General features: G+C 30.9%; 14 protein-coding genes across 14 annotated transcripts; 8 read left to right on the top strand and 6 right to left on the bottom strand.

The window, feature by feature from the left end:
• The first annotated feature begins 167 nt into the window (after positions 1-167).
• On the top strand, positions 168-1,312 carry BX663DRAFT_541872 (spermidine synthase). The gene is made up of 4 exons (XM_051530796.1): positions 168-269; positions 328-466; positions 530-584; positions 660-1,312. Exons 1-4 carry the CDS (start codon positions 194-196, stop codon positions 1,266-1,268), a joined length of 879 nt encoding a protein of 292 aa, XP_051384136.1. The 5' UTR covers positions 168-193; the 3' UTR covers positions 1,269-1,312.
• On the bottom strand, positions 1,300-2,110 carry BX663DRAFT_504113 (uncharacterized protein). The gene is made up of 2 exons (XM_051526874.1): positions 1,967-2,110; positions 1,300-1,848 (listed from the first exon to the last, which is right to left on the bottom strand). The coding sequence occupies exons 1-2, from the start codon at positions 2,033-2,035 to the stop codon at positions 1,648-1,650; spliced, it is 270 nt and encodes an 89-aa protein (XP_051384135.1). The 5' UTR covers positions 2,036-2,110; the 3' UTR covers positions 1,300-1,647.
• Positions 2,111-2,800: 690 nt separating this feature from the next.
• BX663DRAFT_504110 (microtubule associated protein-domain-containing protein) lies at positions 2,801-4,861 on the top strand. The gene is made up of 5 exons (XM_051526873.1): positions 2,801-3,324; positions 3,394-3,914; positions 3,979-4,662; positions 4,702-4,716; positions 4,789-4,861. The coding sequence occupies exons 1-5, from the start codon at positions 2,934-2,936 to the stop codon at positions 4,801-4,803; spliced, it is 1,626 nt and encodes a 541-aa protein (XP_051384134.1). The 5' UTR covers positions 2,801-2,933; the 3' UTR covers positions 4,804-4,861.
• Positions 4,862-5,573: 712 nt separating this feature from the next.
• BX663DRAFT_504108 (uncharacterized protein) lies at positions 5,574-7,295 on the bottom strand. The gene is made up of 3 exons (XM_051526872.1): positions 6,797-7,295; positions 6,641-6,739; positions 5,574-6,423 (listed from the first exon to the last, which is right to left on the bottom strand). The coding sequence occupies exons 1-3, from the start codon at positions 7,279-7,281 to the stop codon at positions 5,775-5,777; spliced, it is 1,233 nt and encodes a 410-aa protein (XP_051384133.1). The 5' UTR covers positions 7,282-7,295; the 3' UTR covers positions 5,574-5,774.
• Positions 7,296-8,149: 854 nt separating this feature from the next.
• On the bottom strand, positions 8,150-9,320 carry BX663DRAFT_332976 (pre-RNA processing PIH1/Nop17-domain-containing protein). The gene is made up of 3 exons (XM_051522129.1): positions 8,843-9,320; positions 8,438-8,766; positions 8,150-8,376 (listed from the first exon to the last, which is right to left on the bottom strand). The coding sequence occupies exons 1-3, from the start codon at positions 9,279-9,281 to the stop codon at positions 8,368-8,370; spliced, it is 777 nt and encodes a 258-aa protein (XP_051384132.1). The 5' UTR covers positions 9,282-9,320; the 3' UTR covers positions 8,150-8,367.
• A 105-nt stretch (positions 9,321-9,425) lies between these two features.
• Positions 9,426-10,418, top strand: BX663DRAFT_504103 (methyltransferase TYW3-domain-containing protein). The gene is made up of 2 exons (XM_051526871.1): positions 9,426-9,865; positions 9,947-10,418. The coding sequence occupies exons 1-2, from the start codon at positions 9,455-9,457 to the stop codon at positions 10,403-10,405; spliced, it is 870 nt and encodes a 289-aa protein (XP_051384131.1). The 5' UTR covers positions 9,426-9,454; the 3' UTR covers positions 10,406-10,418.
• An 802-nt stretch (positions 10,419-11,220) lies between these two features.
• On the top strand, positions 11,221-11,516 carry BX663DRAFT_504101 (uncharacterized protein; the record flags this gene model as incomplete). The annotated part of the gene is made up of 1 exon (XM_051526870.1): positions 11,221-11,516. A coding segment is annotated over exon 1 (154 nt), but the record flags the coding sequence as incomplete, so codon positions are not given.
• Positions 11,226-12,598, top strand: BX663DRAFT_559873 (GTP-binding nuclear protein GSP1/CNR1). Its single transcript, XM_051531872.1, has 5 exons — positions 11,226-11,516; positions 11,597-11,671; positions 11,820-11,937; positions 12,006-12,147; positions 12,205-12,598. The coding sequence occupies exons 1-5, from the start codon at positions 11,477-11,479 to the stop codon at positions 12,472-12,474; spliced, it is 645 nt and encodes a 214-aa protein (XP_051384129.1). The 5' UTR covers positions 11,226-11,476; the 3' UTR covers positions 12,475-12,598.
• A 283-nt stretch (positions 12,599-12,881) lies between these two features.
• On the bottom strand, positions 12,882-13,353 carry BX663DRAFT_550550 (ubiquitin-60S ribosomal protein L40; the record flags this gene model as incomplete). The annotated part of the gene is made up of 2 exons (XM_051531220.1): positions 12,882-13,212; positions 13,298-13,353. The coding sequence occupies 2 exons, from the start codon at positions 13,351-13,353 to the stop codon at positions 12,882-12,884; spliced, it is 387 nt and encodes a 128-aa protein (XP_051384128.1).
• A 337-nt stretch (positions 13,354-13,690) lies between these two features.
• BX663DRAFT_451724 (origin recognition complex, subunit 5) lies at positions 13,691-15,421 on the top strand. The gene is made up of 3 exons (XM_051523763.1): positions 13,691-13,777; positions 13,831-14,115; positions 14,188-15,421. Exons 1-3 carry the CDS (start codon positions 13,703-13,705, stop codon positions 15,154-15,156), a joined length of 1,329 nt encoding a protein of 442 aa, XP_051384127.1. The 5' UTR covers positions 13,691-13,702; the 3' UTR covers positions 15,157-15,421.
• BX663DRAFT_504092 (uncharacterized protein) lies at positions 15,133-17,938 on the top strand. Its single transcript, XM_051526869.1, has 13 exons — positions 15,133-15,340; positions 15,399-15,523; positions 15,588-15,649; positions 15,702-15,784; positions 15,843-15,864; positions 15,959-16,115; positions 16,173-16,332; positions 16,388-16,531; positions 16,589-16,705; positions 16,778-17,360; positions 17,417-17,515; positions 17,575-17,713; positions 17,779-17,938. The coding sequence occupies exons 1-13, from the start codon at positions 15,235-15,237 to the stop codon at positions 17,923-17,925; spliced, it is 1,944 nt and encodes a 647-aa protein (XP_051384126.1). The 5' UTR covers positions 15,133-15,234; the 3' UTR covers positions 17,926-17,938.
• Positions 17,939-19,115, bottom strand: BX663DRAFT_504091 (uncharacterized protein). Its single transcript, XM_051526868.1, has 4 exons — positions 18,653-19,115; positions 18,457-18,593; positions 18,162-18,376; positions 17,939-18,106 (listed from the first exon to the last, which is right to left on the bottom strand). Exons 1-4 carry the CDS (start codon positions 19,062-19,064, stop codon positions 17,953-17,955), a joined length of 918 nt encoding a protein of 305 aa, XP_051384125.1. The 5' UTR covers positions 19,065-19,115; the 3' UTR covers positions 17,939-17,952.
• A 242-nt stretch (positions 19,116-19,357) lies between these two features.
• Positions 19,358-20,388, bottom strand: BX663DRAFT_504089 (uncharacterized protein). Its single transcript, XM_051526867.1, has 2 exons — positions 20,006-20,388; positions 19,358-19,924 (listed from the first exon to the last, which is right to left on the bottom strand). Exons 1-2 carry the CDS (start codon positions 20,078-20,080, stop codon positions 19,760-19,762), a joined length of 240 nt encoding a protein of 79 aa, XP_051384124.1. The 5' UTR covers positions 20,081-20,388; the 3' UTR covers positions 19,358-19,759.
• BX663DRAFT_504088 (uncharacterized protein) lies at positions 20,232-21,271 on the top strand. Its single transcript, XM_051526866.1, is given in 4 exon segments — positions 20,232-20,287; positions 20,307-20,475; positions 20,815-21,178; positions 21,254-21,271. The coding sequence occupies 3 exon segments, from the start codon at positions 20,273-20,275 to the stop codon at positions 20,874-20,876; spliced, it is 246 nt and encodes an 81-aa protein (XP_051384123.1). The 5' UTR covers positions 20,232-20,272; the 3' UTR covers positions 20,877-21,178; positions 21,254-21,271.
• The last annotated feature ends 235 nt before the right edge of the window (positions 21,272-21,506 follow it).

Here is a 21,506-nt window from a genome sequence, read left to right as displayed (position 1 = left end):
TATAATTCAAAAAATCAAGAAATTATGCATAGATTCAAAAAAAAAAAAAAAAAAAAAAAAAATAGGTTATCTACTTGACAGGTATCAGTAAAACAAGTCACAAAGACTATCAAGATAAACAAATAAAAAACTTTTTTCTTGTTCAGTTTTTTTCACACCTTTCTTTTTTTACTTGTTCAATAAATACTAAAAGATGGCTGCACCACTCTCTCACCCTTGTATCAAAGATGGCTGGTTCATGGAAAAGTCTACCATGTGGCCCGGTCAAGGTATTGTGAAGTGTTTTTTTTTGGTAATTATTTCAATGCTAATTTTTTTTTAATGTAGCCATGTCACTTAAGGTCGAAGAAATTCTTCATGTTGAAAAGTCCAAGTACCAAGACGTTCTCGTTTTCCAATCCTCCAACTATGGTAATGTTTTGGTTCTTGATAACGTTATTCAAGCTACTGAGCGTGATGAATTTTCGTAAGTCCTATTATTGAAAGATAAATAAATAAAATAAACTTGTTATATTAATATAATATATAGTTATCAAGAAATGATCACTAACCTTGCCATGAACTCTCATCCTTGTCCTAAGAAGGTATATACAAGAACAAAAAAAATATAAAAGAGAAAGATTGAATAGTTTAGAATAAAAACTTATATTTTATATTAGGTTCTTGTTATTGGTGGTGGTGATGGTGGTGTTCTTCGTGAAGTCGTCAAGCACGAATGTGTCGAAGAAGCTACTTTGGTTGATATTGACGAAGCTGTTCCTCGTGTTTCTAAAAAGTACTTGCCTAACATGGCCATTGGTTTTGAACACCCCAAGGTCAAGGTTCACATTGGTGATGGTTTCGAGTTCTTGAAGGATAAAGTCAATCAATACGATGTTATTATTACTGATAGCTCTGATCCTGATGGTCCTGCTGAATCTCTCTTTGGTGCTGAATTTTTCCAACTTTTGAAGAACGCACTTACCGAAAATGGTGTCTTCTCCACTCAAGGTGAATGTATGTGGCTCCACTTGCCTCTCATTAAAAAGGTGAAGGATTTCTGTAAGAATCTCTATCCTCAAGTTGAATATGCTTATACCTGTATTCCTACTTATCCTTCCGGTCAAATTGGTCATATCCTTTGTTCCAAGGACCCTAATGCTAATCTTAAAGAACCTCTTCGTAAATTTACTTCTGAACAAGAAGAAAAGCTCTTCCGTTATTATAACTCAGAAATTCACAAGGCTGCCTTCGTTTTACCTCAATTCGCTAAGAAGGCTTTGAACTAAAGAGGAAAAAATAAAATAAAAAAAATAAAATAAAAAAAAATAAAATAAAAAAAAATAAAATAAAAAAAAATAAAATAAAAAAAATAAAATAAAAAAAAATAAATAAAAAATAAAATAAAATACAATAAAATATACAGTTTTCATATCGTCTTGCTAAATTAATATATAAAGGATGGAGTCTTTAAAAGGATCATTAGAATCTACAGAGCCCATATAGGACGAAATAAACAATTTAGATCGAATTTCGTTGTGTTCAATATCAAGTTTTGATAACGTTTGATTTGGGTCTAATTCATGATTAACAGAAATAATAATAGGATGTTGTTGGACTGGCTTATTTTTTGATTCATCACGTTGTCTTTCCCAAAAGACTTTAGAGTCATATGTATTCAGGTACACCAAATATGGTTGCTAACGCAACACATTCTCTACCACCTTCTCCACTATTATTCATCATGAGTTCTACTGGAATAAGTGAATTATTTCTTGTTCTTGGCACTGCATTTAATTCACCTTGTTGTGCAGGCCATGATTGTTTCCAATTATCAGACGGATGTGTATCACTAAGTGTATTATAGGGGTAATATATATATACATATATATTTTTTTTTAAGAAAAAAATTAATTACTTGTTTGTTAATCATAATAAATATGTATGTATGTATTGTAAACCTTTGTACTATGTTATTATCTATTAGTGAATTATTGTTTTGAATTCTACCCAAAGTTCGAGACCAACGTAAGCTATTCACTCGACGTTCTATCATTTTAAATAAATAAAGTAAGAAAGAAAGAAAGAGAAAAAAAGATAGATTTTAAATAATAAAGTTAGTAAAAGATAAACATATTGGGAGCACAAACATGTACTTTTATAACACATACTTCATTGACTTTGATGGTAGCCATGTTATAATAAAGAAGTCAATAAAAGTTTACTTTGCTTTTTATCTCTTTTTTTTCTTTATCTTTCTTTTTTTTTATGAGATAAATTTGTAGTTTATACTTGTTTGTTGTTTAATTTGACTTTATTGAAATGACGATGTTTGAAATAGACCAACTGTTAATGTTACACGCAAATAGGTGTTGTTCTGTTAAAACTCTGAAACAGATTTATCCTTAGATAACCAATTTAAACAATAGCCTTAAAGGTACATGCTTATCTAAATGACCTTTTAATGAAATCAAAGCTATCAAAAGCGAAAAATAAAAAAATAAAAAAGTCATTCATTAAACATTCATAAAGCTTTAGAAGGATTGAATACAACAGATAAGAAAGATTTGAAAGATAGAAAATGCATTTAATTGCTTTAGGAAATAAAAATTAAATTGTTATTGTTGTTATTGTTATTGTTTTTTTTAAAGTTTATTCTAGATTTTCTTTTTTATTGCTTAGATTCGCCAAGTTTATTTATAAGCAATCATTAAACCTGTTAGGGTTTTAAGGAGTATTATATAAACAATTGATAGTCGGTTCTTCAAAAAAAATGTCATGAAAATTAGAATAAAAGAGGGGAAAAAAGCTATTTTTTTTTTTTTTTTTTTTCCTTCTTCTCATTATTGATTTTCCTTATACAAATTATTTTTTATAAAGCTTCAAAAAATCAAACATCTTTCAAAATTCTCTTCTTTAAATTTTACTTACTCTTAACTTTTATCTTGCTTACGATGAGCTCAAACTCTTCTCAATTCGTCTTTAACTCTCTTCAAGAGATGTTCTCTCATTTCCAAACTCAATTCAATGCACTTGACACGTTGCATAATGAAATTGGTCTTGATGACAATCAAAAGAAACAAAAACAACAAGTAATCATGGAAAGCACTCTTCAACTTATTGATCAAGAGATCACTACTGCTACCACTGAAAAGCAACAGTTATTGCAAGAGATCAACAATGTTCAAAAACAGATCTTCTTATATAAGCAAAAGATGGGTGAATTTGCCACTGATGAAGCTCACTTGGATACAAACAAGTCTTTATTGGAAAATTTGAATAATTTCAAAAATGAAAAACAAGGCGTTGAACATCGTTACAACGAAAGACTTTTGCAAGTCAAAGGTAATTTTTTTTTTTTAATATATTTTTTTTTTTTTTTAATTATTAATTTTTTTTTCTTATCTGATATAGAATTGCGATCTAAATTGGAAAAGCTCCAAAATATAATGCCTAGCTTTGCTAATACAAATGAATTATTGGAATATGAAGAACTTACTGATGTTTCAAACATTACTACTGCTGCCTTGGAAGATGAAATTGCACGCTGTGAAGAAAAATTAATGTCAAGAAAAGAAACTGCCTTTCATTTATCTGGTGAACTAGTCCAATTGTTACAAGAATTAGGCTTGCAAGCTCAAAATGAAAGAGATCAATTTATCATTGAATTTTATAATAAACTAGCATCAAAGCAATCAACAGAAGAATCCTCTTTAACTGATCAAGACATTGATAATATAGCCTCTGATGCCTTTGAAGATTATTTAACTGCTCGTTTAACTGAATTGAAACGTCAAAGACAGACTATTTTGTATAATCAAGAAGAAATCATTGAATTATTGAAGCCTCTCTGGCAAATGTTGAATGTTCCTGAAGAAGAAGTGAATACATTCTTAATGAAGAGTAAAAGCTTAAATGTTGATAATATTCATATTGTAAGTATTTAATTGACACATACACATATCCAGATGATGAATTAACCAATACTATTTTATCTAGTTGGAAAATGAGCTTAAAAAAAGAACCCAAGAAAAAGATCAACGTCTTGGTGAATTTATTGAAACAGAACGTAAAGAACTTGAAAACCTTTGGGATCAACTTTGCTATAGTGAAGAACAAAGATACACATTTAGTCCTGCATTCACAAATGAAACAAGTGATCAGGTACTTGTCCAGCTAAGAAAAGAAGTTCAACACCTTCAAGCAAAAATTCAGGATAGTTCCTTGTTATCCACTCGTATCCAAAGATACAGCAAACTTCAACAGGAACAAAGAAAATTCTTAGCTGCGACAAGTAACCCTGATCGCTTGTTTGACTTCAAAAACAAATACGGTCCTGGTTACCTTCTGCAAGAAGAAAAAACCAGGAACCTTATCAACAAGGAACTCCCCATCGCAACCAAGGCATTGAAAGCAGCACTTGTCGAATATCAAGAACGAACAGGTGCTGCTTTCATGATGTACACAAAGTCCTATTTGGAGGTGCTCTTTGGCGAGGATTGCAAGCGTCCTAAGCTCCAGAAGAAGGTGGCGGCCCCCTCAACAAAGAAGCCCAAGGCCGTCACCTTACCAGAAGCAGGAAAAGACAGGTTGGATAAGGTGGCCAAACCGATTTTCAAAGCGCCTTATCCAATCAAGAAGCCAGGGTCTTCTCCTGCTTCTGGGCAATCCTCGCCGGCACCTCCAAAGAGGAAACAACAATTTGGGGATGAAAACTCATCCCCAAATTGTTCAAAGGTAATATTTTTTTTTTTTTTGATTTACAACTATTTCACATACAAATTAAACTAACATTTTTATATTTAATAGAAACAAAGAAACTGAGTTCTTTTTCTTTGTTTCTTTTTTTTTTTATTATTTTGTAAATAAAATGTAAATATACCCTTTAAAAAAAAAAAAAAAAAAAAATTAGTTTTGTTATTAAGTTAAAATAAATTTCCTATTATTTCTTTCTTTACTTGCTTAGTTACTTTGAGTTGTAGAAGAAGAATTAGACCCTGCCATTTTTTTTTAAAAAAAAAAGTAAAATATGAGTAATAAACTAATGACGATAGTATAGTATTCAACCTTCATCGTGGAAGTATGACTCTCAATGGTATTCAACATTTTCATTCAACTTATTACCAATAAAGATTTTGTATGAAGCTTGCATTCCAATACACATAATTTTATTACATTCTAGATGAGTGATGACAAAATACAGATATACATCTATCTATCTATCTCTTATGTATTTGTTTCTATTTGTTCTACTGCACGTACAACATGTATGGGAATAGTAACTCAACAAGTATAGTCTCTGAAAACAAGACTATCAAAATTACATGGCTCTTTTTAATAGTTGTGTAGGCTTTCATCCTTACTAATAGCAATGTTGATTGTTGTTTCCTTACTTTATTTTGTTAATGGAGTTGAGACGCGATTATTATGTTCAAATATTATGAAATCTATAATTTTTGGACATTTTTATTTATTTCCATTATTTACATAAAAGCAAAGTTCGATTACTGATGATATTTTTTTTTGCAGTCATCTTGGCAATGCATCTTACTAACTTATAGATATATATATATATATATAGCACATACAGAAAATAGGATGTATGTATGTATGTATGTATACACATATATTTATATACATATACATGTACATATATTTTATTGCTGATTATATAATAACAGACGTAAGTAAAAGATATGCGGCTATAGAATGGAAAAGATGAACGAAAGTGTGGAAGAGGGGAAGGGGAGGGAAGAAGTAACTGCTAAGGGGATGAGTGAGAAATTCCAATACATTTATTTTTGTTCTTGTTGAGTCTTTGCAGCTTGCATTTTTTTACATTGGGATTTATGCATTGCTTTATAATCGGCCACTTGACATTCACGAGAACAATACCAAATGTGACGACATGCGCCACAGGCCATAAGTGGCACATTAGGTTTATCCTTCAAGTGGGTAGCAGCACAATGTGAACAGCGTTTAGGATCAGGTGGATAGGATGTATTTAAGATGCCTGATTCAATTAATTTTTGGATCTTTTCTTGTTGTAGTAATTTGTTTTTAGTAGGTGTGTAAAGTGCAATGAGACGTTCAGCTTCGTTACGTTCTTCAAAAGCCAAAATGGCATCTCGCTTAGTCTCGCTAAGGCCGGTATGAGTGCCATAAAGTTCCTCAAATTTCTTTTCAGATTCCTTGGCTCGTTTGTAATAATCAGCAGCTTCTGATTTGCGTTTTTTATGAGAGTGAAGTAATAATGAAAGGGCATAAAGGGCATGAACATAGTCAATCGTATTGGGACAACCCTGTTGTAAGAAGAGTTTGTATTGTTTAATGGCATTTTCACGTTCATTGTCCATAGAAAGATAGACAGAACCAAGGACGAAATGAATAACAGCAGATTTAGGGTCTTTTTCTAATGCCTTTTCCAAATCCTTAATACCAAGTCTATAACAAAATATGTATAAGAATTTATGCCATACAAAGGAAATTTGTAGTAATTTTTTTTTTTTTTTTTTTTTTTTGCCAACGAACGATTTAATTGTACACATGCATAACATATGTATACGTAAAATACACACACACATATATATATATACAAATATATATATTCACACTCACACTCACACTCACATGCACAAATACTTATGAATAGAACACATACCTAAGTTTTCCTAAAGAAAGATAACATGAGGCACGAAGGAAAAAGACACGTGCAGGAAGGTCAGGATAAGTATCAATAGCCAGTGTCAATGTAGTAACACTATGTATAAATGTTAAAGCATGTGGATATATATGACCTAATAAATCCTTTACTTACCAATGCTTAAATTGTCTACCTACTAATAAAATCCAAGCAGAAAATAATAAACTATCCCTTACAAAAAAGCCCTCCTTTTGCTCTTCAGGGATATTTTTTAACAAGACCTTTTCATATTGTTGACCGAGAATTAAGATACGTTCAGACATAGGAGCAGCATTATCATCCATTAACCAAGCTTCAACCATTGTTTCAGAGGCCTCTTTAATATCATCTTCATACTTTTCAAGTACATCATCATCAAGGGAGCGAGGAATAGTCATACAAAGCTCATAACCTTTACGGAAAAGGTCTTTAGCCTGTTTATAAATGAGTGCATCAGGATCGTTGACCTTATCCGCATTTCCACGCGCTTCTAAAAGATCGTAAGGGACAACACGCTGAGAACCTTCAAGGAAACGATCTTGATATTCTTCTTGTTGTTGTTGTTGTTGTTGTTGTTGAGTGGATTCTTCTGTAGTGGTATTTGCAGCTTCTGTCATCATTATGGAAATATAAGTAGGAAAAGAGAAAAAAAAAGAAGAAGAAGAGAAAAATGTGTTTCTGTAATGGATTTAAAAGTCCCTTTTACATTCGCTCCCTCCCCCCCTTGATATTGACAAGTATACACCTTTATTTATATTTATTTCTAAATTAACCAATCAACAGCTGCCGTGGCATATACTGAGTTTTTTTAAAGTAAAACATAATGAAGATGGTCTTACAACAAGTTGGAAAAAAAAAAAAAAAAAAAAAAAAAAAAAAAAAAAAAAAAAAAAACTATTAATAATGATAATTTATACACAGCAACTATACTTTAAATTAGTGGGTGTTCTTGAAAGTTTAATTAAATTAACCCATTAATGAAAAGAAGAAGTTAAAAGGCTGGCATAATAAGAGGTGACTGCTTTTTATAAGCTGCTCTCTCTGTCTCTGTTTGATTAAAAGTAGTGCATTTGATAAATGAGTGATCTTGGTTTTTTTTTTTTCGTTTTCTTATCCTAGTTTATGATTGTATTATTATTACATAAAGTATAAGCGAAGAATGATATTCACAATCTAAAGTATTTTATAGGCAAGTATTCAGTGTGATAGGGTAAATGTTATGTAAAAGCCTACATGTATAATATCTCTAGTTTTTTTTTTTAATATACTAATGAAGGATAATTTATGCTTACTGGTACTCTATGTTTGGAAGGATATTAGAAACAAGCATAATTCATTTGATACATGCTGTTATATGGTCTTTTTTTTTTTTGATCGATTTGAATGTGCAATAAGGCTGAAACTAATCAATGTAATGTATATATACTTATACTTCTTTGAGTCTCTACATAGACTTGTGAATAAATGAGATGTTAAAGAGCAGTAGTAATAATGCTACTCTGCTAATTTATTAGTTATAAATATTGTTTCCTTTCTTCTAATCTTAGTTGAACAACAAGCTCTTGGCTCTTCTTGTAAAAGTCAACTCGATTTGTTTTGTCATTCACTTTGATAATGTTTTTAAAAGGAACTTCATGCTTTGTATGATTAGTTATAGTTAATATTAATTTTGTTGGAGTAATGTCTATCGTCCATTCTTTTGAATCCTATATATTCTCCCCAAAAAAAAAAAAGAATGAATAAAGGAAAGGGAAATTACAAGCAGGATCAATTTACCTTGTTAGGCATTGGAATCACAAGTTTTAGATAATTATTTTCAACACTATGTTCAGTAGGTCTACATGTCCATTTTTCTTTTTTATTTGTCTTGTTCACTTCTGTACGTATCGCTGTCATTAAAGAAGGTTTTGGTAACCTTAAGATACGTGATGGAATAACACCCATTGATTTTACTTGTGGCATAGTAAATTCTCGACTTAAACTAGCAGAAATGATCTCTTCTACATATTCCATAGCTAACTCTAATATGTATAGACGAAAATCTAAGTTTTTTTCACTTCTCAAAAAGGGCTGTGTATTAATACAAGCACTCATAATTAATGCTCCTTATATGTGTATTAAAAAAAAAACTGTAAGTCCTATTTTACATACTCTTTTTCTTTTTTCATCGTTTTATTTTACCTTTTTCACCTTGCTGGGGTTCTCCCATACTTAAAGGTACTTTATACGTTGCATCCGGTTCTGCATTCAATGCTTTTTCAATTTCTTTTTCTGAAGCGATGGGTGGCGCAGGTATCGAGGAAGCATAACAAATATTAATGTATACTACAGTCCCTACTTTATATTTACTGGTGCTTGAAACAATATGTGTCTTGCATACATAACCTGGTTGAGGTTGTATCTCTACAGTATTGAAATCCTCTTGTGTCGTCTGATTTAAAAAATTGGTAGCCATCTGTTCAAAGAGTTTTGGATCATCGGCTATGACTTGAGATGCAATATGATCTAGAAGAACTTTCTTTTCCTCTTTGCTTAATTTATTGAAATCGGGTTTTGGTTTATTAAATAAAAAGGGGTTAGAGGGTGATTCATTGTCTTCAATGACTTCAAGGATGGCCATTTTTTTTTTTGATTTTATAACTAGTTTAAACAATATTTTTAAAAAAAAAAAGAAATACATTCATGAATGTAAAAATGCCATGTTTATTTAAAGTCCGTAAGTGCATCTTTCCTAAATACTCACAACCTGTCACATTTTTTTTTTTTTTTTTTTATTTGTCTTTCATTCACTCAATGCCAATTAATACAGAATTCAACTCTCGTAAAGAACAAGTAGTATCCTCACTAGTTGAATATGTGGATCCTGAACGAAGAGATAAATCACCAAAGGGGTTCATTGATGCACCCATTTTAGATCTCATGCACATCATTAATCAACATCCCGATTATTATACCACAAGTAGTTGCTCAGGTCGTGTTGCCATCTATCAAGAAGGTATTCAGGTTCATGGTGATAAAGAAGAAACAACTACAAAGGGAGGAATATGGCTTTATGTCACTCATGATCCCGTGCCTTTACCTACAACAGACAAAGAAGAGTGGATCATTAAATTACTATTCAATAATCAAAAAGTTGTATTCAACAACAGTCAAGATGATCCTATTTTAGATAGACAATTAATTTATTTCAAGTTTGAGCCTCTGGTAGGATTAAAGATATGAATAGATATCTATTTTTTTTTTAGTTTAATATGAACCATAATAGATTCGTTATTATAATAATAGATTTTGCATATTGAAGCCTCTAGTCAAGAAAAGGCAATGCATCTCGTCAGTCTAGCCAATCAAGTTGGATACCAAAATTCAGGAATCACACCATCACGTCGACATATGCTTGCTATTCGCTCTACATTAAAAATTGACACGCCAATTGGCTATGTCAAAGATAATACAATCCATTGTCTTGTTGAGCCTTCCTATTTGATACTCTTATTTGAAATGTCAAATATAAAATTTGAACAAAACTTGCGACGTATGAAAATATTCGAGGATGCAATGAAAGTAGAATTAGAGAAAGCGAATAGTGAAAAAGATATAAAAGAATGGGAGACAAGAGAGGAACGTAGAGAGAGAAAGAAGAAAGAAGGATTGGCTAAACGAATGGCAATAGAAAAAGAAAAGAAAAAAGAAAAGAAAGAGAATCTTGACGATTTGTTAGAAGATGTTAGTCAAATCGTGTTATAAATAAATTTATTTTGTTGAAGCTAGCAAATAATAAAAATCATATTCATTCGTCAAAATAGATCGTTTGTAATTTACGGTTTTTTATGTTTAATACCCATCCTACAATTATCTATGGTAATGTAATTTTTAGTCTAGGAAGAAAAGGAATTTGTATCGTTTGATACTACTCTTGTTTATATCAATATTGAATTTGCAAGTTTGTAGTTCAGATATGACTAAATGTATCTTTTTTTTTTCGAGCACTTTCAACTGTAATAATCTCACTATGTTTGTTCACCTATTTATCTTAACTGTATAAACTCGTATACTGATCTCACATTTAAACAAAGAAAACCCATATTGTATTAGTGAATATTAGCCCCTTTCCTTTTCTTTTATTTTGGTAGAAAGAGAGTTTATACTTGCTTCAATAGGCTTAATATCATCAAGTCAGATACTATACTACTTACTAATAATAGTAGTATATCTGAATACATGTTAGTATTGATTAGAGTGTGCAGAATATTGACCAAACTAGAACAAGTCTTCCTTTCACACATGTAAACAAAACAACACCCCCCACCCATTCAATATAGTATTTATATAGAAAGGCAACCATTCTATTTCTGTCTCATAAGAATATCTTCATCATGTCCTGGAAGTAGAATACCTTGCTTCAGTACCTTACTCCCAACAGTGATGTAATTGTTGTTAAGCTTCTTTTAAACCTCCGCTTTTATCTTTCTTTTTTGTTGCAGCAAGCCGGACCCTACCAATTTAGGCAATGATTGAATATAGCCCTCAAAGGTATTGTTTTGGTTTTTTTTCTCCTTCCCTTTTTCATAATTTGTATTTTTTTTAATATAAAGAACTCTTCTTTTTTTATATAAAAAGATACAAGGTAAATAACCTTAGAATTGGATGGATGAATTTAATTTGTGGATGGATATTGTTTTTTTTTTGTATTTTTTTAAAAAAAAAATTAGGGAGATGACGCGTTTTATTTTTTATACATTTAAATTAGAAATTTGCGGTTTTATTAATTACACATTTCTTTCTCTTTTTTTTTTTTTGAATTATAATTAATTTAGAATGGCTGAACAACAAACTCCTACATTCAAGCTTGTCCTTGGTAAATAATTTCAGAAAAAAGATCACAGCTTACAACACATTCGTTATTTATTTATTTTATTTTATTTTTTTCGTAATTAGTCGGTGATGGTGGTACTGGTAAAACCACTTTTGTTAAGCGTCACTTGACCGGTGAATTCGAAAAGAGATATGTTGGTAAAGTTTCAATCTTTTTTTTTATTCTTTAACATCTTCAAGAAAGAGAACATGGATGAACGAATGACGCGTCCCTTTTTTCTTTCTTTGTTTTATATATAATATATACAAATATATGTATTTCTGATAATTGTATTTCATTTTTTAGCTACTCTTGGTGTCGAAGTTCACCCTCTTACTTTCCACACTAACTTTGGTGCTATCATTTTTAACACCTGGGATACTGCTGGTCAAGAAAAGTTCGGTGGTCTTCGTGATGGTTATTAGTGAGTTATTATATAAATGTATATCATAATCTGCGAATGAATAGTTATTTACATGTATTTTATTATAGTATTGGTGGTCAATGTGCTATCATCATGTTCGATGTTACATCTAGAATTACTTACAAGAACGTTCCCAACTGGCACCGTGATCTCGTTCGTGTCTGTGAAAATATTCCCATTGTTCTCTGCGGTAACAAGGTTGATATTAAGGTAAGTGTTACGTAGTTATAATTAAATAGATGCATATACTCATCTTTTTATATACAGGAACGTAAAGTCAAGGCCAAGACTATCACCTTCCATAGAAAGAAGAACCTCCAATACTACGATATTTCTGCCAAGTCTAACTACAACTTTGAAAAGCCTTTCCTTTGGTTGGCTCGTAAGTTGATTGGTAACCCTAACTTGGAGTTCGTTGCTGCACCTGCTCTTGCTCCTCCTGAAGTTCAAGTTGATGCTCAATTGATGCAACAATACAACAATGAAATGGAAGAAGCTGCTGCTCAACCTCTTCCTGAGGAAGATGATGATTTGTAAATTCTGTGTGTTTGTTAAATATATATAAAGAAATATATAAAAAAAATATAAGTGTAATAGGGAGGGCTACTTTTTTAACTACTTTAATTTTGAATTCTTTTTAATTAAAAGCATTTTGGATATATTTGTTTTTTTTTGTTTTGTTTGTTCTTGTGTTTTGTTTTTTTTTTGCCTTATGATTTCGTTTGTCATGATTGTTATTATAGAAAGACTGAAATTTTGACTGCTTATGAATGTCATGTGTAATAATAGAAAAAAAAAAGTGAGAAAATTCAAATTGATAAAATCGATTTGGATAGCTTTTTACACAAATATATAAAAAAAGGTACATGTCAATGGTTTATTTAACTTTTTTTTATACAAGCGCAAAAATGAAAAAATAAACCCCCAACAAAGACTCGAATCGCTTATTTGAGCTTCTTCTTGGGACGAAGTTGGTTGGAGTGACCGCACTTTCTCTTACGGCAGTTAGTAGCACGAGGAGGAAGACGGGCGTAACACTTACGACAGATCATCTTGTCACAGTTGTACTTGGAAGCCAAGGCCTTGAGAGAGGGTTCAATAATACCACCACGAAGACGGAGAACCAAGTGAAGAGTAGATTCCTTTTGGATGTTGTAATCACTCAAGGAACGACCATCTTCAAGTTGCTTACCAGCGAAGATAAGACGTTGTTGATCAGGAGGAATACCTTCCTTATCTTGAATCTTTTGCTTAACGTTATCAATGGTGTCGGAACTAATTTAAAGTTTGCCATCATTGAATACAATAAATATAATGAACTAACACTATCTATGTTATTATTCTTGACATTTATCATTACCTTTCGACCTCCAAAGTGATGGTCTTACCAGTCAAAGTCTTTACGAAGATTTGCATTTTGTAAAAACTAAATAAAAGTGATTTAGTCTATGGATGGATGATGATGAGCGTCATCGATTTTTTTTTTTTTTTTTTTACCTTTATGATGAATAGAGGAAGAAGACTTTTTGGATTGTATTTTGCTTCTTTAATTCACCCCTCAGCTCGCTTGTCTCTTTGTTGTGTGTGTGTGTGTGTGTGTTTTTTTTTTTTTCTACTAAAACATCAGTCGAAGTTCCGGTCCGGGTTAAAAGTTGAGTTATAATTATGTTTCGGACCTATGCATTGACTAGACTACACTAGGAAAAAAAAAAAAAAAAAAGTTGATCTTTATTTTATTTTATTTTATTTTTCTCCTTGATCAAAGATGGATGAATTAAAAAAAAAGTTTCCTGGAAGAGAAAAACAAATTGATCAACTTGATTATGCAACTTCTCAAAGCGTAAGAAGTATATAAGTCATAATCCAGTAAATATTGAGACTATTTTCTTTTAGCTTCAAATTTTAAATCATACACCACAAAGTTTATTCATTTATGGACCACCATCGACTGGTAAAACAACAGTCATTACTGAATTCTTTAAACATAATGGAGCCTATGTTAATTGTGTTGAATGTTTTACGCCACGTCTTTTATTTGAACATTCACTTGATCGACTTATTAAACACAAGCCGACATTTACAAATGGATATACAACGAGTAGAAAGATAGATAATGTCCAACAGTTTGTAAAGGCTGTTCAAGAGAATGTTTCAGCTATAACAAGAACAAAATACCTGGTAAAGGAAAAAGAAAAAAAAAACAATGTATTTACAGATGACACAATGTGAATGATTAACACTCGTTTGTAGATATTGGATAAAGCAGAAAGGATTCGTGATATGCCAGGAACTATTTTGCCTGTTCTTTTAAGACTTTCAGAGCTTACAGAGCGTAATATTTGTGTTGTGCTGATTTCCAACATTGTTTTTGAAAAGTTTCGAGTGAAAGGGGGTGGTGTTGACCCATATTTAATACGATTTCCAGATTATACACGAGAAGATACATTGCGTATCTTACAGCTTGACTTCAAGCCAACTACTATTGATTCAATCATTGAACTAAATAATGAATTCTACGAGGGCTTTTTAGAAGTCATTTATTCCATCTTCTGTCATAACTGTAAAGATTTGAATGAGTTACGATATTTCAGCTCTCTTTTATTTCCTATCTATATTAAACCACTTCAAGAGGGTCTTGTCGAAAGGCATGAAAGAGCTAAATTATTCAAATATGCACAACCTTACTTTGCAGAGGCTACAGAGCAACTTTATTTACGAGAGATATCCAGTGCAGAATGGAATAAGAAGCAAAAAAAGTTGGCAAATGATGTCTCAGTCTCTCTTGAGCTTCCCTATTATACCCGTTTTCTATTAATTGCAGCTTATTTGGCTTCATATAATCCACCTCGATTTGATATTCGTTATTTTTCAAAGACGGCATCAGAGGAACGTAAAAAGAAGAGAGGAGGAGGCACACGCAAGACTACAGATAAACTGGGAGGTAAAATGCGGCAACAACTATTAGGTCCTAAAGCTTTCCCTGTGGAGCGTATGTTGGCTATCTTTTACAGCATTATTGATGATGATACCTTAGAGGACACGGTTGACATTCAGTTACAGATTACAAGTTTAGTGACTTTAAGACTCTTAGTACGAACAACAAGTATGGATAGATTAGATGGAGCTAAATATAAATGTAATGTAAATTTTGAATTTGTACGTGCAGTAGCCAAGTCAGTTAAATTTGAGATTGATAAATATCTTTATGATTTTTGTTAATAATAATAAAAGTTTTTATTTTCAGTAATAATTATTTTTTTTTTTTTAATTTTAATTCATTTACTTATTCATTATAAAATGAACAACTCATCAACTCCTCCTTTTGTTCCTCCACCACAAACACCCTCTGCAATTCCTATCGTCGCGCCAATTAACAATACTACAGAAAAAGAAGAAAACAAATGTAATTTAATTTTAAATAATCATGTATATAACTGGATTGTTTACCATGTAAAACATAGCTTCATCAAGTACAACTACAGAATCAACATTAAATAATACCAATTTTAAAAGACTATGTAGAAATGTTATTATTCATGGATTTTGTAAATTTCAAGACAAAGGATGTGAATTTAAGCATGAAACAGTAAAATATACTTGTGGCAATATATATAAAAAAAATAGACATGTAGTTGACATGTATATTTTAGGAAAAATCTTTTGTGCTGCCTCAACAAATGAGTATGGGCACTAGTACAAAGACTTTAGAAAAGTAATTACTTTGTATATTTGAATAAGTTGTATATTCATAATAATAGTTGTAGTTCTTCTCAAAACAATACGTCAATAGATAATATGAATGCTTCTATATTTGTACCAAAATCAGCTTCTTTAACAACATTACAAGGTATATTGTGGAAGATATCCAATTTTTTGGTATATATAATTAATACCTATTGCATTAGATAACTCAATGTCAAAAGCAATGTAAGAAAAGGAGAAAAAAAAAATAAAATAAAAAAACTAATACATGGTAAAAAATAAATTAAAAATAATAATGACAATAATTCAAATGTAATAGCTATCAAGCACAAAGAGTCAATGCTTCATATGGTCAACAGTTTGGTACATTTATTCCTCATTATTCCCACCAACAACAACAACAACAGCAACAGCAACAATCAATAACGTCTAATACAGATCCTTATTTTTATATGCATTCAACTTCTCTTAATCAAGTAGGATAAAATTATTTCTAGTTTACGTAATACGCATGCTTATATTTCTTTATATAGCCTCAATATCATCAAAATGCACCAACATTACCCCATGTTGGTAATTTATTGAATCATCAAAGACTTGTTCAGTCATTTTTTATTCCTGATAATTTGAGAGAAAAACTTGTAAAAAGGAATGAAGTAGCTACAGCTACATACACTAATAAAAACGTGGATTGTAAATGTACTAATCACAAATTATATTTAATGAATACTAAATTTTGTTTATTTAGTAAAAGTGCCTGATGAGGTCGATGTGTATCATTCTTTATATCCTTTAGATGATAAACCAGGTAACATATTAGGTCACTCATCATGGCTCTATAAATGTACATGTCGTACAGATGGTAAACAATATACAATGATTCGAATTGAAGGTACAATAAAATAATATATAATAGCTGTTGTATAGACATACTAAATTCATAATATAGGCTTTCGATTAGTTAATGAACAAGCAATGACGGTAGTTAAAAGATGGAAGAAAGTTAAGCATGCTAATATTGTTTCCATTCATGAAGCATTTACAACAAGAGCATTTAATGATTCATGTAAGAAAAAAAAAAGTATATATGTATATATATATATATCATTAGTTTGCTTATACATATCTTTATATATAGCATTGGTTTTTATATTTGATTATTATCCTTGTTCAATTACTTTATATGAAGCTTATTTTTCACCTCAAGCACAAGCACTTTTATTAGCTAGGTTCCAAGCAACTGGAATGAGTGTAATGCCTGTACCTGAAACAACATTATGGAGTTTTATTATTCAAATTGCCTCTGCTTTAAAAGCAATACATCATAATGGATTATCTGCAAGATCACTTGGACCAAATAGGATCATCATGACAAGCAAGAATAGATTACGCATTAATCACGCTTCTATAATGGATGTCCTTCAATATGATACTCTAAATGAACAAAAGATTGCCATTCGTCAACAAGAAGATTTATTAAATTTTGGAAAATTAATATTATCTTTAGCTTGTCATAATACAACTATTCAACAACAAAACACATCTGAAAATAATGTGAATGGCTTGATTCAATCATTTGAATACATGTCACGATTTTATTCACCTGATTTGAAAAGTGTTGCATATTATTTACTAGGAAAGCCTTCTTTAGTCAAGTCAATCGATGAAGTATTTAATATCATTGGTCCTCGCTTATTAACTGAATTAAATCATCATCACCAGTAAGTACTTGAATAATAATAATAGGATGTTGTAGATCTAACTTTATATTCCACAGCTACACGGATACGTTGGAAGCCAATTTAGGAAATGAACTAGAGAATAGTCGTTTGGTTCGATTATTAACAAAGCTTGGATTTATTAATGAAAGACCAGAGTAAGGCTTTTAATAGATATATAGAATGCATTAGAATACTTAAAGGGTATTTAAATTAGATTTGATAACGATCCAAGATGGTCAGAAAGTGGAGATCGATACATGATCAAACTATTTAGAGATTATTTATTTCATCAAGTGAATGAGGTTGGATTACCCATTGTGGACATGACGCATGTCATCTCTTGTTTAAATAAGGTAAGATAAATGTGAAATATCAAAGCATACTATTCTAACCGTTTTTCTTTTTTTTTTTTTGTTAGTTGGATGTTGGATCAGATGAAAAAATTTTATTGACATCAAGAGATGATCAAACAACGATGATTATCAGTTATAAAGAACTTAAATCAAGTATTGCATCTGTGTTTAATGATATTTATTCATCACAGCCCAATACAAGACCAAAATAAAGAATATTTATTTTATTTTATTTTTCTCTAATAAGCTACAAATAATTGTAATGGAAACTTTGTCTTTGTAGACCCTAACCCTAACAAAAAATCGGTATTATGAAAAGCGCGAACACAACGCCATGCTTCACTTTCTGACTCAAATTTAACTAAAAATTTAGAGACTGTTGCTTGATTCTTACTAAAGATAAAATCAGTAAAATGACAAAATAAGAATGAGTAAAATTTAAACCTACGTCTTTAATTGAATCACGTTATCAGGTGAACCTTCTATAGGAAAAAAGTTCCTACTTCTCAAATATCCGAGTACATTATCTGTTCTAGTTTTTAATGGGAATCCTGATATAATCACAGAGCGACCTGAAAAATTACCAGCATCATGTACGGACACTAATTCTGGACGTCGAAATTCGTTTAATATTTTAGCTATTTCTGTCTTTTTTGAACCATACTTTTTTTTTTATCAGTGATAATAATAATAAGTCTATCTCCTTATTTAATATAATATTCTTTCCTTTTATGCATACTTACATAATCCATGTCAATTAGATTGCCACCCACTGTACGTTGATGTCCATATTCTACTAATTGACGTGCATCCTCAGGACTTGACATACATACAATACAGCGACCCGTCATATTAAATTCATCTGTCCGTTCAAATATGACTATAAAGGATATAAAATAAATAAGATATCCTTACAAATAGTGTATTATTCTATAATACCGTCAAGGATATTTTTATCTCCTTTAGGAAAGGCTTCTCTTGCTAACTTGTATATATCTTCTGTAGTTACAGTACGAGGTAAATATCTAATTCTAACAAATCTTGAAGGCTCCTTGTGATCTGAATTGGCGCCACCTCCAATTTGACGCTGCATTCGTACTTGTCCAAGGAACTTTCTTGCGAGTGTCTCAGCGAAGTTGGTATTGTTTCTTTGTTGTTGTGGTTGTTGTGGTTGTGGTTGCGATTGTGGTTGTGGTTGTGGTTGTGATTGTGGTTGTTGTTCAGAATCAGCTAGCGTAGTATAAAACGATGAACGCTGGACTGATACAAGTGGTTGAATCACAGGTAGCTTTGTTGAACTGAGACCTCTTTGTCGGCTAAATTGGGTAATGAACTGACGTGCGTTGGCCATTATAATTTTATCGTTAGAAAGAAAGCTAATTTTGGCAGGGCTATATGAAAGGGGGTGGGGCAAAAAAAAAAATGGCCATTTTATTTTAGGAGTCCGCAATTTAAATATTTAAAAAATTCACCAGTAGCTTAGAAAACTACCTTACATCTTAGCTGGCTTAGACATTGAATAACAAGCAAAGCTCAAAGACAATGAAATAAAGCTCTCTTTTGAGAACTCGTTGATAAAGCATAAATGCTTATACTTATTGAAAGGAAAGTTTGATATAATCAAGATTTATTAACAGTTTTTATTATTATTGTTATTACTATTATTAATTCCAGCTATTCTAATAGTAATAGGAACTATATTATACTGATTTATCAATTGACTACGAGTGTTTTTTTTTCTTTTCTAGCATTATAGGTACTTTCATACCACCATCTGTTTAGTTCTTTTGTCCCCTTGGATTCATGATCAATAAGACCTATTTTCACTACGTCTAGTTCATGTGTTAAAAATTTAAAAGTAAGCTTGCTTATTATCTATACTGATTTACAGATTTCTATTTTTAAGAAAAGCATTACTTTCAGTGCTCCCACGTCAAAGAGTTAAGTTAGCTAAATGAGCTAATTTTACTGCGAGCAATACATCTTATAATCCAGTTGTTGTACAGTTCAACCTTTGACTTGTTTTTATGAATTTATATACTTTATCTAAGAGATCTTTTTCTTCTTCTCCTCTGTTTGAAAGGATACTAGCTTGTAATCATCAACGAATAACATGGTGTAGTTTGATATACTCTCTTTAAACAAATACATGTCTTTATCGTTAATTGAATCTGTTTTTACGTAGTCAATCTTATTAAAAATATGTCTAAAGTTAGTTTAATAAAAATAAAGTACATATACGATATTGCATATGATTCAATGAAATTAAGTCTATTCTACCATCTTGCTTAGTTTCTGAAGAAATCTTTGTAGCTCTAGGGGAAAAATCTTTACTAAAGGAATTATATACTTGCTCTCCAATCTCATCAAAATCCTTTGCTGTTAGAAAAATACTCTTTCTATATCGGATCCCTAATGTCTAGAATCATTGAGTGGGAAGGGTTAGGGGTATACACTATACCACAATGTATATATATATTAATTTTAAAAGCCAAACTACCTATTGCTCGTAGTTGACCTCTTTTAAAGCTTCAAACATTACATCTTCGACGTTCCTTGATGGCTTTAATTTTCGTTTTTTTTTTTCTTAAAGAAAAAAAAAACGACAAAAAGTAATACGTATTTTCAGTATGCCAATTACAAGTTGTCTAATCTCGACGTATTGTTTTCTTTTTATAAATATCACACTTCCATCGATAAATTTAACTTATATCAAAGAAGACAACGAGTCCTTGAAATCATGGTGAACATGTTATTGCATGGTACATCGAAATATAATAGAAACTAAAGAAGCAAGAAGAAGAAAAATGATAAAAGAAATAAAGGGAAAAAAATGGAAAAAAGAAGAGGTTTAAAAGCAAAAAAAAAAAAAAAAAAAAAAAAAAAAAAAAAAAAAAAAAAAAAAAAAGCAAATATAGGCAGCAGTGGCATCGAAAATAAGTTGAAAACTATAGACTGATGTATTCATTTCTAATTCTATGAGCACTTTATAGGAAAGGCAAGTGGAAGCCAAGTAAGTTTATAAACCAAGACAAATCAAAAGTTCCTCTGGTTGTTTTTTAGTAATGGTATGTTTCAAAAGGATACTGTCAAATCAAAAGAATTATGCCGTGATGCTACTGAAAATATTGTGATGATGCTTAAACAAGGGAGAAGTTACTAGGGATCTTTCTGGCAGAATCAATCGATGAACTTAACACATAAAAGGTTTGTAATTAATGTGTCACATACATTTTTAACCGAGAGCAAATGCCAAAGGTTAAAGTGTATACCTGTCTGTACAAAATGTAATACACTCTGTCAGCAAGACATATTACCACAAAAAAAATCTATAATGAAAATCTCTACGTTCGTCTGGAAAGGCAACAGTAGGCTAAAAGCCTACAGTAAAAATTAAACATAGAACTCATAATCGTTATAACAAATACAGTTGTCTTCTAGAAGGCTTCAGATTAATTATTACAGGTAAGCTCTATTCCTTTTTATTTCGTCCAAAAAAAGGTAGGCATATCATCTGAATTTAAATTTTACTTTGTCCAGAAGAAAAAAAAAAACAACAACATCATTCTTCATGAAAAATGAAAAAACTGTATTGAGTATAAGCCACTTTTTAAATTAGCCAATAAAATTCTATTACAGCAAATTTTTTTTTTCTCAATCAGCCTGGAACTAAGCTTATATCCATTTACGTACAAATTTTTTTTTGATACTTCCTTCTCTTTTCCCTAGTATATCGTAAGTAACTATAAACTACAGAGATTGCCAACAAAACTAAATTATGTAATGTTCATTA

Source organism: Cokeromyces recurvatus, assembly GCF_025118155.1.
Source record: "Cokeromyces recurvatus strain NRRL 2243 chromosome Unknown BX663scaffold_8, whole genome shotgun sequence".
NCBI classification, from domain to species: domain Eukaryota; kingdom Fungi; phylum Mucoromycota; class Mucoromycetes; order Mucorales; family Mucoraceae; genus Cokeromyces; species Cokeromyces recurvatus.
This window is presented reverse-complemented; position numbering and strand designations above follow the sequence as displayed.

Excerpts from the sequence above, each read along its gene's own strand:
- BX663DRAFT_541872 (XM_051530796.1), top strand. The coding sequence starts at position 194 with ATGGCTGCACCACTCTCTCACCCTTGTATCAAAGATGGCTGGTTCATG. Across the intron at positions 270-327 it reads TACCATGTGGCCCGGTCAAG|CCATGTCACTTAAGGTCGAA; the intron begins GTATTGTGAAGT and ends TTTTTAATGTAG. Across the intron at positions 467-529 it reads ACTGAGCGTGATGAATTTTC|TTATCAAGAAATGATCACTA; the intron begins GTAAGTCCTATT and ends TATAATATATAG.
- BX663DRAFT_504089 (XM_051526867.1), bottom strand. The coding sequence starts at position 20,080 with ATGAGATTGGAGAGCAAGTATATAATTCCTTTAGTAAAGATTTTTCCC. Across the intron at positions 19,925-20,005 it reads TACAAAGATTTCTTCAGAAA|TTTAGACATATTTTTAATAA; the intron begins CTAAGCAAGATG and ends TATTAAACTAAC.
- BX663DRAFT_504088 (XM_051526866.1), top strand. Across the intron at positions 20,476-20,814 it reads GGTGAACATGTTATTGCATG|AATTATGCCGTGATGCTACT; the intron begins GTACATCGAAAT and ends TCAAATCAAAAG.
- BX663DRAFT_504103 (XM_051526871.1), top strand. The coding sequence starts at position 9,455 with ATGCCAATTAATACAGAATTCAACTCTCGTAAAGAACAAGTAGTATCC. Across the intron at positions 9,866-9,946 it reads ATTTCAAGTTTGAGCCTCTG|ATTTTGCATATTGAAGCCTC; the intron begins GTAGGATTAAAG and ends TTATAATAATAG.
- BX663DRAFT_332976 (XM_051522129.1), bottom strand. The coding sequence starts at position 9,281 with ATGGCCATCCTTGAAGTCATTGAAGACAATGAATCACCCTCTAACCCC. Across the intron at positions 8,767-8,842 it reads ACCCCAGCAAGGTGAAAAAG|GAGCATTAATTATGAGTGCT; the intron begins GTAAAATAAAAC and ends TACACATATAAG.
- BX663DRAFT_559873 (XM_051531872.1), top strand. The coding sequence starts at position 11,477 with ATGGCTGAACAACAAACTCCTACATTCAAGCTTGTCCTTG. Across the intron at positions 11,672-11,819 it reads ATTCGAAAAGAGATATGTTG|CTACTCTTGGTGTCGAAGTT; the intron begins GTAAAGTTTCAA and ends TTCATTTTTTAG. Across the intron at positions 12,148-12,204 it reads GTAACAAGGTTGATATTAAG|GAACGTAAAGTCAAGGCCAA; the intron begins GTAAGTGTTACG and ends TTTTATATACAG.
- BX663DRAFT_504108 (XM_051526872.1), bottom strand. The coding sequence starts at position 7,281 with ATGATGACAGAAGCTGCAAATACCACTACAGAAGAATCCACTCAACAA. Across the intron at positions 6,740-6,796 it reads GGTAGACAATTTAAGCATTG|TGTTACTACATTGACACTGG; the intron begins GTAAGTAAAGGA and ends ATTTATACATAG. Across the intron at positions 6,424-6,640 it reads CTTTCTTTAGGAAAACTTAG|ACTTGGTATTAAGGATTTGG; the intron begins GTATGTGTTCTA and ends ATTTTGTTATAG.
- BX663DRAFT_504091 (XM_051526868.1), bottom strand. The coding sequence starts at position 19,064 with ATGGCCAACGCACGTCAGTTCATTACCCAATTTAGCCGACAAAGAGGT. Across the intron at positions 18,594-18,652 it reads AGATAAAAATATCCTTGACG|TCATATTTGAACGGACAGAT; the intron begins GTATTATAGAAT and ends TATCCTTTATAG. Across the intron at positions 18,107-18,161 it reads AACGTGATTCAATTAAAGAC|TAAGAATCAAGCAACAGTCT; the intron begins GTAGGTTTAAAT and ends TTTTATCTTTAG.
- BX663DRAFT_504110 (XM_051526873.1), top strand. The coding sequence starts at position 2,934 with ATGAGCTCAAACTCTTCTCAATTCGTCTTTAACTCTCTTCAAGAGATG. Across the intron at positions 3,325-3,393 it reads AAGACTTTTGCAAGTCAAAG|AATTGCGATCTAAATTGGAA; the intron begins GTAATTTTTTTT and ends TATCTGATATAG. Across the intron at positions 3,915-3,978 it reads ATGTTGATAATATTCATATT|TTGGAAAATGAGCTTAAAAA; the intron begins GTAAGTATTTAA and ends TATTTTATCTAG.
- BX663DRAFT_504113 (XM_051526874.1), bottom strand. The coding sequence starts at position 2,035 with ATGATAGAACGTCGAGTGAATAGCTTACGTTGGTCTCGAACTTTGGGT. Across the intron at positions 1,849-1,966 it reads GAATTCAAAACAATAATTCA|CCCTATAATACACTTAGTGA; the intron begins CTAATAGATAAT and ends TATATATATTAC.
- BX663DRAFT_451724 (XM_051523763.1), top strand. The coding sequence starts at position 13,703 with ATGGATGAATTAAAAAAAAAGTTTCCTGGAAGAGAAAAACAAATTGAT. Across the intron at positions 13,778-13,830 it reads ATTATGCAACTTCTCAAAGC|CTTCAAATTTTAAATCATAC; the intron begins GTAAGAAGTATA and ends ATTTTCTTTTAG. Across the intron at positions 14,116-14,187 it reads TAACAAGAACAAAATACCTG|ATATTGGATAAAGCAGAAAG; the intron begins GTAAAGGAAAAA and ends ACTCGTTTGTAG.
- BX663DRAFT_504092 (XM_051526869.1), top strand. The coding sequence starts at position 15,235 with ATGAACAACTCATCAACTCCTCCTTTTGTTCCTCCACCACAAACACCC. Across the intron at positions 15,650-15,701 it reads AGTACAAAGACTTTAGAAAA|TTCTTCTCAAAACAATACGT; the intron begins GTAATTACTTTG and ends TAATAGTTGTAG. Across the intron at positions 16,333-16,387 it reads CACTAATAAAAACGTGGATT|TAAAAGTGCCTGATGAGGTC; the intron begins GTAAATGTACTA and ends TTGTTTATTTAG.